The sequence below is a fragment of the Struthio camelus genome, chromosome 7 (assembly GCF_040807025.1).
Source record: "Struthio camelus isolate bStrCam1 chromosome 7, bStrCam1.hap1, whole genome shotgun sequence".
In the NCBI taxonomy this organism is placed as follows: domain Eukaryota; kingdom Metazoa; phylum Chordata; class Aves; order Struthioniformes; family Struthionidae; genus Struthio; species Struthio camelus.
This window is the reverse complement of record NC_090948.1, coordinates 30,889,823-30,909,899: the sequence shown is the minus strand read 5'-3', so window position 1 is coordinate 30,909,899 and position 20,077 is coordinate 30,889,823. Positions and strand designations below refer to the sequence as shown.

Genomic DNA, 20,077 nt, shown 5'->3' with positions numbered 1-20,077 from the left:
TGTCAACAAGGAATACAGACCAATAGAGATATCACTGCTGTAATTATCTTCCGACACTAAGTACCATCAGTTCACTGCAAAAATATCCCCCCAAATATAATGACTTGTGCTGGCTTTTATTCACTTTTTTGTCATTTCCTCTAGATCACTACATAAAAGTAACTGTGTGGAGGGTGAAAAAAACATGAGAACTTTTCACAGTAGTTTCCCATTTCTCCAAAAATAGAAGTACCGTTGTGTTTTTGCACTTGCTGTAGGTTCCACTACATCAAATTTTGAGGGTGATGGGGGTTTCCATCTTATGCGAACAGTGGTACATTTCATTATCTGTGCTAACAGGAAGCTGTTCTCTTTACAAAAAAGAGAAGTTGGCTGCCTGCATGTTTTGAAGTTACAGCCTAGCTTAGCCTGATATGGGCACATCCAGCTTCCGTTGAAACTGAGCCCATTCAGTGCTTTGAAGTGTGACACGTGGCTGAGAGAAGCAGAATAAGAAATGACAGAGTAAGTGTTGATTGCACCCATGAGTATGCCTAATTCATAATGCAGTAATTACAATAGCTTGCAACTTGCTGATGCTGAAGGTCAAAACAAACTTTGCCCGGTAACTGCATATGGATCACAGTTAGGCTATGGCATTAACAGATTCCCAGATAAAGTGGAGAATCACCTACCCTATAGACTTTTTCTTTCTCATCCTCATGCGTAAACAGAGAAAGTGAAAAGAGATACCCTGCAATGGGAAGTCAGTATGCTTGCCATTAAAGCATTGTAGGCCTTACTTACAGGAATTTGTATCACCTTTACAAGGAACCTGCACAAACACAGCTGGCTTCTAGGTAACCATATTTACTAAAAATATAATCTAAATATAAATGTATATTACTGTGTTATGTTCTTATAGCTTTCGCAACAGAGCTTAGGAAGGCCTGCCAGAAGGTCTTCAAAGTATTTTCATGGAAGTCATCTTCCTCCTCAAAGCCATTGCAGGTGCTCTCCTGAATCAAAACTGTATTTATTGAAAAAAAAATTAAATATTAACAAATAAACAACAGTTTCACTCCAGTTCCAGGCAAAATCTGCAGCTGATCACACAAAAGTAAAGCAGCACTTCTTCACTGATATTATTAAAGAGAAACAGTCTCATATAAAAGTAACAAAACAACATACATCTAATTCCACATCGCATTCTTCATATTTCCTGCTTACTTCCTATATTTCCTTCTGTTTGGATAATGAAAAAATCAAAGAAATCATATTTGGATTTGAAAACAGTCACTTTAGTTCAAAATTATCCATAAATGATTGAGACCACACGTGCCCTAGAATTTTTTTAAAAGTTGGTTTAAACTAACTCGGAGGTTCAGCAAGCACTAACTGAAAACAAAATTCACTGGTGACAACAAATCACTTTTGAAAATTCAGGCTTCAAGCTGCAAGTGTGTGAAGATTTAGTCCTCAATTTCCTATGGCCATGAGGTCACTCACTGCCGTAACTCATTGCACAGGGTACTATTTGTTTTTAAAACATTTGTACATTTATTCTTATAACCTTTTTAATGAATAATTATTTTTAGTCTGATTTCCAGGAGAAATGAGTTTAGTGTGTTTATAATAGTTGTTTGTCCAGCTCCCTCACTATTTAATTCCAGTGAGTAATTTGAAAGTCGTAGAGGTGTCAGTGCTAAAAAAAAAAATAACAGGGAAGGTGAAGGGAAGGCGAAGGGAACTCAAGTTAGTGCCACCACTGAAGGCAAAGAGCTTCAGGTGTGACAGCTCCATTTGGCTCATGCCAGTCAGTATGCTCACAGCTCTGAACTAGAACACGGCACGTTGCTTTTCGGCTTAGTGACTACGTTATAGAAACATGTAGAGACATGGGGTTATCTCCGTATGAGGCATTGTAGGTTTAATTCGCTCCACATCCATAAATATATGAAAAAAATTTCACCACCAAAACATTAAGGCTTAGAATTATTGAAGAACAGTTTTTATAGTTTTTATAGACCGATAATCCAAGCTAAGAAATTTAGCACTTTCATCAAACATATGCACCACAAAACAGTTGTACTGATACCTTAAGATATATAGTAGATAGGAATAGCCATACAGTAGTAAGGAATAGCCATACAACAACAGACTCATCACAGGCACAACAGAATCTTTTGGAAGTAGTCCTTAATGTACTTTTTCAGTGACTGCAGCCACAGTCAAGAAGGGTTTGGGCCCTATTTAGAACTGTAACTGAAATTAGAACCCAATTTTCCTTACTGTGCTGCCTTTTGAAGGGAAATCTCTATAAATTTGTAGCTCTAGGAATCTAGTACTTATTAGTTATTAGGATCAAGAAAGGACAAACAAAAAAATTATCCCCTCAAAAAAGTAAACAAGCTAGAGGTCACTTTGGCACAGAAGTAAACTGAGGTTGGTTTTTTTGGTTTTGTTTTATTTTTCCATTTTGGCAGGTCTTACTTAAAGAAAAACTATGTTAATCTCATACATAGGAGAAAAATAAAATAAAATGCCTTGAAAGTATAAATACCTGTGCCCATAAACTCTGGTATTAATTACAACATAAATTTCAGCTCAGTAATGTAGTAACACTGAATTTCCAGTAAGAAACCTGAAGAAAACCCAAATCCTACTAAAAACCTATAAGAGTTTGTTTCAAAGTTGGTCTATGGTGAATTCTCGCTATATTTATTATTGCTAAAACCAGCTCAAACTTAGGTTTGTATTGGTTTTCAGGACTTGGATCCTCTTCAGCCCATTTTGTCTTAGGTGGCAACAGAATGTTTGCCAGTTTTTATTTGTTTTTTATTTTATGTCACATTTAAGATAGTTCAGTCGATGCTACATACATATTATTAACGATTTCCTTATCATTCTGATGGGATATGATTGTGCTGTCTCTTCATGTGACATAGCACTTAAGAAGAAAAAATATATATTATTCTTCTACCACCATAACTCCACAAATGAGTAAATTCCAAGGCTTTTGTTAAACACTTTTCAGCATGCAGTTTCATAACCAGTCAATTTTGCAATGTAAATATTGTTGATATTATACTTGATATTGCTTCTTAGTTACTTTCAAGTACATTATAATGGAGGTTCCCTTCCAAAACAGCTCTTTTTTTTCTTTTTTTCTTTTCTTTTTTTTTCCCACCCTTCCAACCCTTTTCCTATTCCTCTTCTCCCAGCACCTAGCATTTAAAATTCTGCCTTTCTCTCTCTCTGTTGTCCCAGAATTTGTGCTATTTTCTCCTTCTTATGATCCTGACCTCTCTAAAACTATCCATGTCAAATTTTATTCTGATATTACCATGCTTTTTCAGTGGAAAATAACAGTATGTTCTGAATAGTAATCCATTGCACCCCTCATTTTAAGGGGAAGGAGGCAAGACACATGACAAAAATCATAGAGTGAAATAGCTGGAAGTCCACCCACTGGGAAAGGCTGGATGGCAGAACCACTGTGCAATGCTGCTGTAAAGAAATGCAAAGTAAGTATTATTTTACATTTTATGATGCTTACGTAAAGCTCCCTTTTTCATTTGAAAGCAATGAAAGGCTAATTTGCAGTTAGAGGTTTATATTGCTCAGGAATCATACTGGGCAGTCTTACAGTTGAATAAAAATTAGTTCAGCCGTCAAAAGACTATGTAAGCTGGTGCAGAACGAACCTTGGACTAATTTGAAGCCCAACTGTGGACTGGGAATTGCAGGCAAAAGACACTAATCAGTGGCAATGGTTCATTGTAAAACTCCATACTGCTGATAGCTGCTTTCAACACCCGCCCACCATCCAATCTGTGCCTCTCCTTCCATCACCCATAAAGCTCTGGGTACGTGCTGCTTGGGCATCCACTTCAACATCCACTTCTCAGACCTCATCTAAATAGACGAATTACTAGTAAAAGACAAATCTTTCCTATCCATTGCCTTTGTTCACCTCGAACACTGTGCCCCACAGAAGATTAACGGCAATGCAGTCCACTAACCTTTTCCAAATGTTTTCTACGAGCATGTAGCCATGCCTGTCTTGTTACCTTCCCTTTCTAAACTGCCCTCCATTTTGCTGCCATTTCCACAAAGGTATGTGAATCCTCTTTAGCAATCACCTCTGTGCCTTCTTCCTCATTTCAGTTACCAATTGCCCATTTTCCCCGATCTCCTGATTTCTACACCCTTATTTAAATTTACTATTATTTAAAAAAAAAAAAAACACACAAACTCTTCCCCTCCCCCAAATTCTGTCCCCGTTATCTGCAATTTGACATTACCTACATCGAAAATTCCTTTTTCTATTTTCTGATTTGTCTCTGCTTGAAATATTTCACACTATGGATACATACGGATAGAGAGAATTCATTCTTTATTATTATTTTATTTAAAAAAAATATAATACCACTGGGGAAAACCTATTCAGATTTCCAGCCAGAATCCATCTAATATTTTCTTATCTGATTTAACTGAGCTTCTGAAGAGTACTTGGTATACTGTGTATATTACTTTGAAAAAATAAAGTATAGAGAATTGTTGACTGAAAATAGTTTTAAAAATCCAACAAGTTCACTTCTAGAGTGTTCCTGGCCATTAGATTCCATGGAATCTGTTATAAACAATTTATAATTATTAATGAAATTTTAAATTACTATTTTAATTTATTAACCAAAGTTAAAAATTTGAGAAATTCTGATCTAAAATCATACCAAACTAAATCAATAATAGAATTTTAGAGCAATTATAACAGCAATGATATAAGAAGTTAATTACAAATTCCTGCCCAATGCCTACTTCCTTTCCTTCACAACATCTTTACACTGGTCTAAATGGCATATTAATTCCAATAGGGAATTCTCTATAGGGAAAACAGCAAAACAACCTCAGTTTCACTATAATTCAATAAACATTGTGGCAGGAATGGAAGTTCCCAGTCATTACCAGAAGTGCAACACATGACACCTACGTAGTGGAAGACTGAGACTGTCAGAATTTCCTCTCATGCGCTACCCTCTGTAGTACTTTCAGTTTTTCAGGGGTATAACTGTAATGGAAAACACAGGACTCAACACAGTCCCCAACATACTTTGCCTTAACGTACACATGCAAGACTGGTGACAATTTTGAACAATCTATTCTTATGTGGCAGCTTAAAGCAGGGACAGACTGACCCAGCTGGATTGCCCCAGCTGTGAGAAGACATGCTCCTTGAGACCCAGGTAAGTTTTGTGCAGTGCTGTGCTTTATACCATCTGCTCTTTTGTGCTGCTGGTGTTTGAGGAATCAAATGCGCCTCCAGGCAAACAACAGTGAAAGCATCTCTGTGCTAGGTATCGCTACAGCAGAGACTTCAACAGACAGCTAGCCATGCATGATTTAGGCAGAGTGTTTTCATAGTGTCTTATACAGGAAACAAAATTACAGCCGTGATGCAGTTTATAAATTCATGGGTTGCTCTATATATTATGTCATAATTAGATCATATGTAATGAACTGACCCTGCCCATAAGAAAGTTTACATGGTGGTGGCTTTAAACAATGCTGCTGTAGAGGAATGGAAACAGGTTGATATTTCATATTATTGTGGTGTGTTTTTTTTTTTTTGTTTTTGAAGCCAGTGTGTAATACTCCAAAATATAGTAACAGTGATTTGAAAGAATATTCATCAAGTGAGATTGTTTCAGGGCTGATCAAACAAGTTTGAAATGATGTAGTACACTGAGAGACCCTAACCTCTGTATCAAAGTTCAGCTTTCAAGGGAGGTTTGAATCTACCTTTTGGGATGAGCTCATCCTAAGCTCAGATGGTAGTCCCCAGAACATCAACAATCAAGTTTCAGATACATTAGCTGTTTTGCTATAAGATTTTCCTCAGTCTCTTTTTTTTATTTTAGGTTAATTAATTAAACAATCAGAGAACAACAACACTACTGGATTTTCAATAGTAACAGGGCATTTGAATTGAAACAAAATATCTTCTTTTGTTAGTGTATACAACAGCATAAAAGATATTTTCTGTACGTTCAAAAAATAGCAGGTTTTGATACTAGCTAAATAGCAAGTAAGTAATAAAACTAGCTAGAAAGTGAGAGCTTATTTTCACACAAGAGGTTCAAGGATGATTTCAGTATAGCTTCCATTAAATCAAAAACGCTATCATACTACTTTACAGGGAACTCAATGTTTCTGCTACAGCCAATAAGATCCAAACCAACACTGAGTTTTTCAGTTTGGTGAATTTAAGCATTAAGTGGATTGGTAGGGACCTGATGCACATAAGCCATGCAATCCCTTGAGAAACGATTTTCAAATTAACTAATAAGATATTGTACTGCTTACAGCTTATTAGAGAGAAACAGTAAGGAGCAATAGCATATAGTTACCAAGCCTGGGATTTAAGAACTGGATTTTGCTGTGATGTCCATAATTTTTAGTGCATTGGTTATGCAAAGGAGCAGGTGAGAAGAGGGCTTAGTTTCATATTAAGCACAGTAAAAAGGCTCTACAACCATGTAATTGCAGGATTAATAAAAAAGTATAAGGCAGCTTTGCTCTACTATTTACACATCAAGCCAATTTATGGAAATCCTCATATAGAAAACTTCAATAAATGAAACTGAGATTCAGAAACAGCTTGATCAATTTAAAGGACAAGAAATACAATTTTTCATGTTAAAAGATTATATAGAGAGAAGAAACTGGTAAATTTTCACAGGATACTTCAAAGGTTATTTCCCCAAGGAAAAAGAATAAGACATGATAGCTTCTTGATCAACACTAACAGTTATGATAGTACTATCCCTGAAAGCTTCTAGATATCCAAGCTATAGTCTACAAGTCCACAAGATTTCTAAGCATAAGAACATTTTGGCAGTAATTGCCATTCTTCCAGAGGTGGATTGTTAAGGGTAAAGGGACAGAGCAAGCACATGCCTTGAGAATAAGCTGGTACAGATAGTATCACAGTACATGGAGAACATTTAAGAACAGAAGAATTTTAAGGATAACAGACAAGATAAGTCAAAGTGTTTCAGTGAACCTAGCACGGCAGAGAAGCTAGGATGATTAGAATTAAGGACAGTAATTGTCAAATTTGATAGTGATATATGCAATCCTGAACACAAAAAATGAAGTTATCATAAAAATAATCTTTAGTAAAGCTGTCACCTCAAAACCAGAATGGCACAAAAATTTGTGACTGCATGCCAGAGTGCATCAGTGAAGTAAAGGCTACCCAGCTAGGAAAGAGAAGAAAGCAGGCAGCAAGTCTTAGAATAAAGTAGTACTACAGGAGAAAAACATGGAATAAAAGAAGTAAAAGTCATTCACTTTCATCTCATAGAAATGCCATGTACTTTTATAACTACCGAACTAGTTGTATATCACTGCAAAAAGAGGTAATTCAGAATAAAATATAAAGCCACTACAGATGATCAAAGTAAAAGTGCTTCGCTTGGAATAAATATAAAGGCAGTGACTACTGCTTTCTAATTTGTGAAATCAATTTCAGAACCTTCCCCCAAAACAGAAGAAGTTACCATATTTTTAAATATGGATGACATGTTAGAAGAGCTGATAAATGCATAAATAGTTTACTTGAAAATGGAGGTTATTAAAAAGACTATTTGATGCTCAACGTGTAAGTAAGGATCTTTAGTTTCGACCTCTAGCTCTGATCTTAATGGAGTTAGATTACCCTTTGTCACACAGCCATCCTTGCACAAGCCCTTGCACAACTTCTCTCCTATCCTAAGGGGCCACAGACCAACGTTGCTGTCACATCCCATTAGGAACAGAGCTGATAAAATACACTAGTATTCCAAGGTGACATAGCTTCTTTCGTTATGTTTGTCACAATATTGATTAGATTAGGTCTGAAGCCCACCTTCGGCCTGCTACTGACCTATCACATCCTCCTGGGAAAGTCTGTAGACTGAGAAACAAAACTGAAAATAACTAGAGCAAGGGAGATGTTCAAGGTGTTTATAGCTCATGAGACCAATATAGATGTGACACGTGCTGATTTTTACTAACTATGCATCCCAATCCATTAATCAAAAACATGACAACTAAATATTACATTATGTTCTTCACAGCAGTTAGCTTTTGGGAGCTTAATAGTGGGAAAATAACACATCAAATATGTTTACTTCATTCACTGGCCTATTTTAACAGTAAAAAACAATAGCATGGTTGAAGCGCTGCCCAGCTCATTTGACCCACTCATATTTTTAAAAGAGCAAAAGAGAGGTAGGTTCAATCTCTGTGGAGACTTATATCAATTGCCTTCTGCAGAATGTTTAGTTTTAGATATTACTTTGCATTCAGAATAGGTGATGATCTCTCAAATTGGAGAACTGTGCAACTGAGCCATATGCATTTGGTTAATCATAGCAGTAAATAGTTAAAGACCTGTATACCTGTTCTTACATTTTCAGCAGGGTTTACTTATTGGCATTAAACACTTCTAATGTAATACATGCCCTTTCATTGATGTAGTCTCTGTATGAGACAGATTTGACAGCTCTGAAGGCACAAAGGATTACTCTGCATTGCTAAGTAAGTTTTGTGTTTTAGATAGAATGGAGACCAGAGATTTTTTTTTTTTTAAGCATGAGATCACTTTTGCCTATCACACAAGGGCTTCCCCTATAAATACCAAAAGTAGGCACATTTGAACTACAGGGAGTCTGAGCAAAAAGTTCAGTAAATGTCATTCCTTTTTCCTATGCCTTTACCTCCCACATGTAACACCCACTCCTCCAGCAGCACCAAAACTAAGATTTTCTCTTTTCTTTCTTCTAAGTGTTCCCTTCTTCTCCTCCTTATCTTCACACAGCTTTACAAAGTAAGATAACTAAACAGTTGGCACCCTTTAAGTAAAATAAACATTCCTATTTGCAGTAGGGAAATTGTAATACATCTGTCACACTGTAACAATTGTCACACTTAGTAACACCACCTGTGACTAGATGACATAGAAATAACATAAATAAATAAATATATCATGATTAAAAAAAAGAAATCTAGGCTTTTCCTCTGCGTAAAGCTTTATTACCTAAGCGTACCTATGAAAATACATATTTCAGGTTGCTACTTTGATCTTGCACCTTATCCTCCTTTTTGCAGCCGTTAAACCTTCTTCAAAGTTAAGCCCAAGAAATGTTCTTGGCTTGTTCTTAAATTGGCCATGTATTTTTTCTGGTCATCAGGGAAAAAAGTAGATTTCTTTTATATAATCCTACCTTTTTTTAATAGAAGCTTTTTGTATATTACTGAAAGATTTGATAGGGTAAAATTAACACTCCATTGAAAAAGATTTAAAAATAGAGGGAGGGCAGTGAAAGAACAATAATTGCTTATGGACTCAGTTTAATTAAACTTGCTTTAAATATGCTCAAGGATATTTTGAAAAAGCTTCTTCTGCCTATATCTGTAAAGATTACCCTAAGCTCCACAAAACTCAAACAATGCATCTTCATGCTTTGCACACCCTTGCCTGTAGGTTATTACTGTGCAGGCTTCAATTAAGATTCAATAACAGCTTTTACATCCAAAAATTATGTTTGCACCTTGAGAACTTGAAAGAACTGACCTTCTGAGAAATGCCTGGGAATAAGGGATTGACATTTTTATGCTTGAAGGGCTGGAAACTTTTGGGGAAGATTTCAGCTAGAGTTTTCCCTGGTAGGGCCCAGGTCATCTCCCAGAGAAAAATGTTCAGAAGATCCTCTCTTGAATTCTGAAAAAATATTCTCTAATTGCACTAACATGCCTTTGCTGACACTATTAAATAAAAGCAATACCTTTTATATACCTGCACCTGCAATATCTGCAGCTTTTATACTCTGTAAAATAGGAAAGGAAATCCTGAGCTCAGACCAAAAGGAAAAAGGGACGCTCCTCAATATCACCATATACAATTTGTTAATTTTTAAAACAAAAATACTTTTGCTGTGTTTTAAACATACAATCATTTGTTTTTGCCCAGTACAGATCACTGAATGTAAAAGGAGATTCATCTTGGAACTCTTCAGTCATTTCATGTGTATTAGCATGAGAAGTGCCTTTTCTTCCTCTAGTAAAGGAATATGCAGCACGCATACATGGAGAAAACAACTTTTTTCTGTTTCCTCTTGTCCCACTTTCTTATTCCTCTCTCTTCACCCTCCTTTCTACATTTACTTCTGGTCCATAATACTTTCTCAACTCATTCATTTCTCCTATTGTTTCTCAAGCATTTACCTGCTTTCTGCCTTGTTCCCATCTCCATGCTAACCTAAACATGCAGCCCAACTATCTTTTGTAGCATTCTTCTGAATCACATTCCTCTCCTATCAATTGCTGGCTTTTCCATCACCACTGCTGGATTTGGTTACCAAGAATAGAATTTGTTTCCTCTCTCCCATTCCACACCCCCATCTCCTAGGTTAAATGAACAAATCAAATTAAAACCACACACACATGAGTGTTTACAAATCTCCTTTTTTTTTTTTTTAAACTGGTAGTGGGTAACCCAAGAAGAAGCATTTGCTGAAGGCTGAAAGTTCTTGTAGTTCAAGTGTATAGACCACAGACTGCTCCAGAAATCTGCTTGACATTGCTGGTTTTGTTTGACTGTTTCTAATGTCTCTTTCAACTACAACAACAGGAAGCTAAGACATCCTAACTCAGCTGTCTCTCAGCTGCATTGCATTTGCTACTTGCAAACTTCATATAAAGGCCAGAAAAAGAGGGTAGAGATGCTGAAAGCAATCTAATTCTTTTGGACTAAGGACAGGTAGCTTGTGTTTGGGTGTGCTCCTCTCCCTGGTGACCACTTTAGCTAGAGAGTCTGAGGTCTATATAGGTCCCATGATGGAGCTCCCTTCTCACTCGCAGAGAAAGGGTCAAGTTGCAGGTCAAGTCTGAAGAGCACTGTAGAACATGTAAAAAGAAGTGTACAGCTACCGACGTCTTTGAAATTGCTGGTATTTTGGAAGATGAAAGAAGCTTGAAGTCTCCAAGGCTCCTGCCTAATTGGCACTAAAAAATTGCCTTAAAAAGAAGAGAAAAAGATGGAGGGAAAAAGTGCCTATCTCTGTATTTAGAAGTTCATATATTTAAGGCCCTTGAGGAAGGAAATAGGTTAAGAAACTGACAGTAAAAAGTATCTGATCTGAAATGCTGAAAATAAGCCTGATTTTCTGATATGTTTTAGTTCTTTTTGTTAATGAGAAACAGATCTTAACATGAAACAAAAACAATCCACAAACATAAAACCAATACAATTTAGCCACTCAACCAAGGGGCAAGAAGTTAGCAATATGAAGGCTAGGAGTAGTCTGGCCAAAATTTAATTTGCTTTTAGGGACTGTATATGTTTATTATCAGCAACAGGCATCCCATTATAGTTTTTGCCACCAAGCAATAACAGAAATGAACATTACTCACCCTTATGCAAGTAATGAACTGTCTTACAACAGAGTAGCTCAACCCTAAAACTGGGTCTCTTCACAGGAGATATAATCATTGTATTTTAGCCAATCTTCATTTTTAAGAATAAGTTAGATGAATAAGACATCTAGAGTAGCATTATTCGTCATATGCTGATGATGTTTGCTGAGGTAATGCTGAATAGCATGTACTGCTAGCTTTGATAATCATTTGAAATGAGAAGAGCAAATCTGCACTGCTTATAAAGAAGAGAGATGGGAAAGACAGAACAGCAAAGCAGTAGCTGAAAGCAGTAAGCTGAAGCGGGGCATGACCAGTAGTCCAGTTACTTTAATATTCTGCATGGGTCCCTTGGAGCCACAGACACATTGGACAAATTAGACCAACTATCAGGTTTCTCTGACTAGTGCTAGGGGCATTGACCTGTGTTTCTAGGACTAAGAAAGAGATGGCAGTGCTATCTGGCTGCATGAAAGACTTCCAAATCATAACCAGAATCTGATATTGACTTATTTCTTGTTACCTTCTGCTACGTCTTTTCTATAGACAAGAGCTCTGAAAACAGTGTTTGCATACTTAGATCAGAGAAGGAATTTGTGTCTTCTTGCACTTTTCATTTCTTAAGGTCTTAAAAGGGGATTCAGGCTGGAGAGTAAATAAAGAGCTTAAATTTAAGTATGAACTGTAAGCAAATAAAGCTTTGCCTCTTGCAAAATACTAGCCAATGTGACTAATGGTTCAGGAATTACATCAAATAATTGTAATAGCTTTCCCTGCAGACCAATGATACCGAGGAGAAAAGAATCTCCTTTTTGAAGGAGAACATGAAATGTATTTGCTTATTCCAAAGAAATAAATAATAACCTCTTAATTGAGATAGATCTCTCTACAGAAGCAGCATCTTTCCATTTTGATTGCAAATCAAGCGGTAAAAATAGGAAATAAATAAAAAAATAAGGCAGGCAGTCTTTGGAGGTATGAGACCAAGATGCATGGTTTAAAGAGTTTTAATTATACAAACAGAAGAATTACAGCAATGTAGCTGTAAGAAAGAAAGGGAAGCTATCTGCATGAAGCAGTTCTCCTTTGTAATTAAAAATGGCAAATTGATGGGCATTACATCTGCTCAGCACCTTCCAGTATCATGGCTCAGAACTACACCATAAAAACTGTATACCCTGCTAACAGTTCCTTTCTTAAAAGATTGTTTGTGCTAAAAGAAAATGAGCTTTGTCAACAGAGTGAGCAAAGAAGGATTTAGAACTTCACTTAATGGACAAAGACAACATCTCCGAGTCTTTGGTTTCCCTAACTTGGTACTCTTTCACAATTCAGACCAGGCAACAAGCATTCGATGGCCAATCTTAACTTTTAAGGAATAAAGTCTAACAGGCTAGAGAGTTATTGACAACATATAGAAAAATCCATAAAAATGAAGATTAAATGCAGAGTACATACACATTAGGAAATAAAATCAGCACCAAAATGAATCACGCTTCTTGAGCAGAGCTACAGTTTTTGGGCTCTCTCCCTTGCTGGTGGCTCTGTAAGGCTGGCTCTTTGGGAGGGCTGCGCTTTCCATTCTGCTCCCCTGACAGCCAGCTCATATTTCACAAGTTCAGTAAGTCTTTTCTGCACCGTCATCAGTGATTAATGCCCTGACCCTTGACTTGTTAACCTCTGCAGTAACAAAACAGAAGGCAAATGCTCATAGCACCCACATTTTAAATTGGTTTAAGTAAGGACCTTCCTATGTGGCAATATTAGAATATGAAGAGGAGTTTATATGAATAAACACAGGCCTTTCCCCTACTCCCTGTTTAGCTGCTTCTGAAATTTAGTAGTAATAAAAAAGTAAATAGGTAACTGATCCAACACAACCTTAAATAATTCAAAGGATAACATTATTTGCCTACCTGAAAACCCAGAGCAGTCCACAAAACAATAAACAAACTTTTATTCAATTCTAAAAGAACAAGAACACAGAAGACTGATGACAGTAAAATTTAATTTAGTTTCTAGTGGGCAGAGTTTGAAAGAACCTGAACTCTCCTCTCTTAGAAACCTGAAATACAAAAACAAGTTTTAAACAAATTTCTTTTGTGCACAGCTGCAGGGAACAATTCACAATCAAGCAGCCCTTGAAGTGCCCTAGCACTGTCTGCTGTGGACCCAGGCCAGCTATAAGAATGATCAGGAGCATCAGCTAGGCCCATTAGTTTTGTTCTTCACAGTGAGCTATACTAGAAAACCCTGAAAAAAGCAGGTCATTGCATGATACAGTCTTGCAAAATCTCAACAATTCTAGCGGCAGGAAGCCTGGAAAGACTGTAAAATCGAGGATGAATGCTCAGATGAGAACTGGGACTAAGGAGGAAGAGAGACACCACTGGTCAAAGACCAGAGCACTGGGGCTCTCATTCCAGCTCAGCAGTTCACTTACTGCGTAACCCAGGCCAGCTACTTCCACTTCTGCCTGCCTCGGTTTCCATAAATGCAAAGCAGAGAGGTTGTGAACAGCTAAGGGCATGGCTCATTCCCGCCCGGCTTTTGAACACCTGTGCGACAGGGCCGCAAGGGGCTCCTGCAGCATGCATACACCCCCCCCCCCCCAAATCAGTTAGTGACAGTTAGTGGGTCGTGAGAATTCACTCAGTGCTTGCCTGCCTTTTTTTGAAGCACAAAGGAATACTAGTTACATTTCAAAGCGTTGTTTGCGCCAAGCAGTTAAGAGGAAGGGATTTAAGCTTTCAAGGCTTTAATTTCTTGATTTTTCAAAGGGCAAAGAGTAGTAAGCAGCAATGTAAGGCTACACAACTGACTGCAAAGCGGTGTTGTAGAAGACACAGTGCGGGAGGCCGAACTCAGTAGGAAGGTGAGGCAAACACACAGAAGAGAGTCTCTCTGCGAGTCAGGTTACAGGTGCTGTAAAAGATTGCAGCCTAAGTGCATTCACACTGCCCTCCCTGCTTTAAAATGATGGCAAGGAGAGACGCAGCTGTGTTTGCTAGTATTAAAACAAGCCTGGAGAGTTTAAGTGAATTATTTCTTTTGCTGCTCTGCTGATTCCTGTGCTATGCAGTGTGCCAAGCAGACCCTGCTGGTGAACAGCTCCAACAATAGACACCGTTAGAAGCACAAATATGCAGCCTCAAGTATATTCACCATCAACATCAGGAACAACTGACAGACCATTCATGTGAAAATGACCAAGCCATGACAAACTAGCACCCAGTCTGACAAATTTTATGGCCACTTGCTGCAGCGATGCACTTTGCAATGCACTAAAATCTTAATTTATTACTACATTATTGTCCTCCACTTAGAAAACCTTTACACCACTGTGTTCTGATCCAGTTATTTTCAACCCTCAATGCAGTTACTTTAGGCATGAAAAAGTTACTGAGACAGGGAGAAGAGGGAAACATAGTTGACTCTGCCTATAATCTTGGAATTGTATCCATAATACCAACCACAAATTATTCTTTTACATGAATGCCTGGCAGAGAACGGTACTGCCAGAATTTCATACTCTGGTTTTGAGCACTCACAATATCTATTTACATCTAATTAACATCATAGAAATGCAGCATTCAGTTGTGCATTCTCTAGTAGTTATTTTCTCTTGAGGGACTCTATAGCATACAGCTTGTTTTGACAAGTTATCTGGTTTTCATTCAAGAATCCTGGGTACTTTTCCCTCGATTTTCAGTTTTAGCTAGTCACCATATCCTCAAGGTGTAGGTACAATCAATATTAAACAATAAACAGAGCTCAACTATGAAAAATTATTAGGTACATATGATTTCTTTCCTCATTGACTTATAAATGCAATGCCATTATTTGCCTAGTTTCAAAAATGAATTTTATACTATGTGTGGGTCTATATCATGTCTGTAATGTTAAAAGGATAGTTACTGCCAGTGAGAAAACAAGTCAGACAATATGTGGAATGCAGGTATATATTTCCTGACATGGTGGAGTGTTAGGGTTTTACTAATATTTTTATATGACATGGTATTAGTGTAAAAAACAGATAATAAAACTGCTAAACTCTGCAGGTCCATTATTCATTACAAATCTGAAACATAGGCTAGGTTAATGAGGTTTTCACCAAATCTATGCTAAGTTTCAGGAGCAAGGATGATTTTAGCATTTTTGGTGGTAAAGTAGTTTGAGGCAAGAGAGCAGCTGTTCTGGTGGAGCTTTGAGTTTGAATTTTCAGAGTACATTTTAACCCCTATAAACTCAAAACAAAACTCGTTGGGAGTGAACTGAAACAAGAGGTTTGAGTGAAAAGCCTGAGAGTGAAAACCACTGAGCCTGAGAATCAAAACCAGTGTTTGGGCCTGCACTGTCCACACGCCTGGCAAACATGATGTAAATGTCAGTTTTCTTTGTATATAATTCTAAACCCAACTAATATATCCTAAGAGTTTTCACTGAAACCAAGGGATTGGGAGGTCAGGTGAAGGAAGGAAAAAATTGGAAGTGACATCTCCTAATGAGCAAATAAAGATCAGAAACCTCAGGATCTACCCATGCAAGAACAGGAAAACTACCTTTGTACGTTTGATTTTTCAAGAGATGAAAGAGAGAAAGAAAGAAACAGAACGGTGGCCAACGGGGGGGAAATTATGAGAAACAAGTTGTGTGGTTCAGGCAGTGCTGCAAGATTTCAGAAGGTGCGTAGATTCCTTTCTCATTAATGAAGGGGCCCTGACTCTAGATCCACTGAACTCGCACCAAGTAGAAGGCTATTCAGCCCCCTCCTTTGATTGAAAGCAAGAGCCTGTTACTTATGAGCTATTGGTGGCTTTCCTTTTAATAAGGAGTTGGGGGGAAGGGGAAGAAAATGGCTGGAGGAGGAGAAGGAAAATATGGGTCGCAAAAAATGCTGGTAGTTGAACATGGGACTTCGAGGGATTTGCAGGACAGGCCTTTGGGAAAAGGTTAAAAGACTATAAGGTAAGTGATGCCTTTCCTGGGTTGATTTTTCTTTTCTTACTGTTCACAGACCTGTTAATTAAGAAGAAAACTTCTCTGTGTCTCCAATCCACCCTTACCCTCCTACTTTCTCACAGTCTTATCAAATATATTTATTCTGTTAGATTTATTCTGTAATTGCCAATTTTCAGATTCTCTCTGGTGGATACTACCTGTATTTGGGTACTGCTGAAAAAAAAAAAAGAAAAACACCCACTAAATAAATAAAATCCTGATCATCTTCACTGCTGTAATGGGGAACATGCAGCTTGCTGTTCTGACCTGTACACAGCCATTAGCTCTCTTTAGACTTTGTGTGGGCTTGACATGTTCTTCTTTTAGTCCTTTGCAGCTGAAAGCTGAACATAGATTAATATTAAAAAGGATATGAAAGAAATTATGTTGGGACATTTGCCATAACTATGTAGGCATGCTCCTCAAAGCAATTAGGAGTGTAAGCAGATTGTTTAGTTTGCTCAGTTTTGAGTACTGTAACACCAGCTAGCTGTGTTATGGAAATAGAAAAAATAGAAAATAGGAAGAAGTTCTTATCTATCCACACATATTGCACATTTCCATGATATGTACTTGTAGGTGATTGCTTGTAGGTAAACTGCAACATAGCAGCAATACTATGCCTTGAACATGTACTTTAAAGGGACAGAATCTTACCTCACGCATTCAAAAACTTTGAAAAAAATCAAATTTGAAAGTTTGAAAAAATTAGTGAATTTTAAGATAGTTAAAGCATAAAAAAGCTTCACTGAAAAATAATTTGAATTATTGTTATTATTATTATTATAGCAGTAATGTATTTCACTTGTAATGTGAATCATAAAATATCAAATTTTAAAGTCCTGACTGATGTTTTTAAAAGATAGAATATTGGCAGCAGTAGAATTAGGATTCAAATAAGCAATGCAGTTACAGAAAATGCTTTAAAATCATTCCTATGTAGCCAAATTTCTTGAAGCAAGGAATCTGCAGCTGTTTTAATCTTTGGACCAATGCATAACTGGACCTTTTGAGAATGGCTATTTTACTCTTCAAAGGTGAATTTCAAGATTATTTTATCCTACTGCAACATTCCAGACCACTTCTCAGATCAGAATTCACAAATCCAATAGAGGACACAATTTTTTATAATTTGTATTCAGAAAATCAGGTACGAATTTACCTACAAACTACCCACTTAGCAGAGATAAGTGTGATAACTTTTCATAAAATTCTTTCAGATAAGACTTTCAAAGAAATACTGAATTATTAACTGCTGGAGTTCTGTGGCTGTACAGATGGGTGTGTGTACAGGATTTAGCCCAAAGTCTGATAAAACTCAAGATGATACGTAATGTATACAAAGTCAGACAATAGCACAGAAAAAATAGAGCTAACATTTTCAAAACTGCACTTGAAAGCAACCTGAACAACAATAGACTTGTTAAATGTCCATCCTTCCTTTTTTAACCACTTTGGTACTTCAAAAAGGAATTGCAAAAGGTCTCATAATGGACAAAATAAGAAACCAAAGTGCTAAAAAGGAGTAAATAAATCTATCAAATCAATAACAGTTTTCTAAAATTGACTAGGAGACTCTTAAGTAAACTACCCAAGACTGCCTGAAAGGTATGCTATAACTAACTTTGGGGGAAAAAAAGAACATTTTCTAGTTTTTCTTTGTCAATGATATGAAAATAAAAATTGAAAGGTGAAGAGAAGAACTGTGATATATTTATAAAGCAAGAGATCAGATTTTTCAGTTACAGCTATTAATCTTACTGATGTATATGGACGTCTGATTCCAGTTCAAACTGTACTTTGCTAGTTTTTATCTGCTGCCAAGGGGGATATATCAGCCATTTGCAGTCTCTAATAACTTTGATTATTATCACCTAAACTGAGCAGAAAGAGTTTGGTAGGAACCTGAATGGGAAGCTTCAAGATAAATCTAAGTCCTACATGTATGCAGTGACTTGGAGTTCATTGCTGTAATCTGCAGAGTGCTATGGTCTCAATTCTGTAAAGCCCCGAGGTGTGTAGAATACCAACAGTCACTTTGACAGAGATAATATGTCCAAAGTTAAAGAAAAAAATAAGCAGAATCTTTAGGTTTTTTTGCATTAGGTATATCAATGAGACAATTTACATCTGTATTTAAAAAAAGAAAATATACACAGAATCAGTCAAGCATCACAATACAGAGAAAAGGTTTAGCAAGGAAAAATAATAATAAAAAAAATGAGGCCACTTACTTCAGCAATAAAAGTAGTGACTTGTGATGGTAGAAAAAAGTAACACGGCTTATTACAAATCATGCAGTAGATCATTTTAGTGCTTAATATGTTAATCCTGAAAGACAGTTTTGCTTTCAACCTTTCATATATTGCAAACGGTTATAAGTATTTGCTAGTGAGGCTGTTGATAACAATAGCTAGGTTGCAGGGAGAGAAGGGCGCTATAACATTTGTTGGGTTGCATATAAATTAGTCAGGTTCAAACAACTGTAGCTATTATGAGATATTTGCAAAATTTCAAAAAGGAATTAGGCATATGATGTCCTTGAGCCTTTGCAAGTTTCCCCTTGTTTAATGTGACCAGTTTCAAACCAGTCACAATCCAAAATTGTTCAAGCAGCAGCCTTTAGCAGATCTAAACCTGCTTTCTTCATCCCTATCAAACTCTAATATGCTCAACATATCACCTGTTCCTTCAGGAGAACCCATATGTCTTACAACTTTCCCAGTCTCTTGGGGAAGAGGTGTCATTTCAAGCCATACGCTTTCTGTAGAGCAAAGCGGGAGATAGCATACTGCTTCCTCCCAAGCTAGGCTCAATAACATTACACAGCAAACCCCACCACTAATAGCAGACAGCTTCGCATTCTCACTGTGGTCCTCATTAGTTTCATCCAAATTTGGGCTGGGGTTTGGTAGAGGGAGAAAGGAGAAAATAGGTATGAGTAAAAGAAAAACAAATAATGGATACCTGGAAGCGGTGATGATTTCTGGAGGACAGTTCTGTGGCACCAAAGGGAAAGGAGTGATTAACTAACACTGAAAAATAATCTTTATTGGGGGCTTTACCTAAAACCTACTGAAGTCATCTAGATTAACTCTGTTGCTTACAATGAGTTTTGTTCCAAGGCCCATATATGCAGCACTGGACACAATAATCTGTGATATCCCTTCTAAAAGATGACAGTTCTTTTAATATTTGCTTTTTAAAGAATGAGGAATGTCCAATAGCACTAGCAAAAAATATTTCATAACTCTTTACAACACACACATACTATAAGAACAATCCTGATTGCCGACTTGATGTTCTTTGATCTGTGAACATGTAAGACAATTGGAGACATTCCAATTATCTCCAGTTCAAAGTTAGACCAAAATTAGAAGCAGTTATGAATAATGTATCAGGTTTTAGTAGAAACAGCAATGCTGAGTAAAGATGAAAGTTTAGCTTAGATGCGAGTTTGTGAAACAGGTAAGTGACATTGCTCCCTCAAACAGACACATTAGGAACTGCACATCCTCAGAAGTTCAATTAACAAAACATATGTCAAAATAAAGTTTTGTGACAGATTATAAATTGCTTTCAAATGCACTTCTGATGTTTTCAGGATAATATTAGAAGCCTAAGTTTTCCATGA

At 36.9% G+C, this 20,077-nt stretch overlaps 1 protein-coding gene across 3 annotated transcripts in view; it reads left to right on the top strand.

Annotated features, from left to right (window-relative positions):
• Positions 1-20,077, top strand: part of RASGEF1A (RasGEF domain family member 1A) — a 186,803-nt gene that overhangs the window by 124,549 nt on the left and 42,177 nt on the right. The window contains exons 2-3 of one of the 3 annotated variants that reach the window (XM_009688034.2): positions 3,392-3,506; positions 5,156-5,225. The exons of 1 other annotated variant lie outside the window; for it this stretch is intronic. In XM_009688034.2, coding sequence (XP_009686329.1) covers positions 5,208-5,225 — 18 coding nt within the window. In that variant the 5' untranslated portion in view covers positions 3,392-3,506; positions 5,156-5,207. The remainder of the gene's footprint in view (positions 1-3,391; positions 3,507-5,155; positions 5,226-20,077) is intronic. One more of the 3 variants, XM_009688033.2, reaches the window with a different exon arrangement.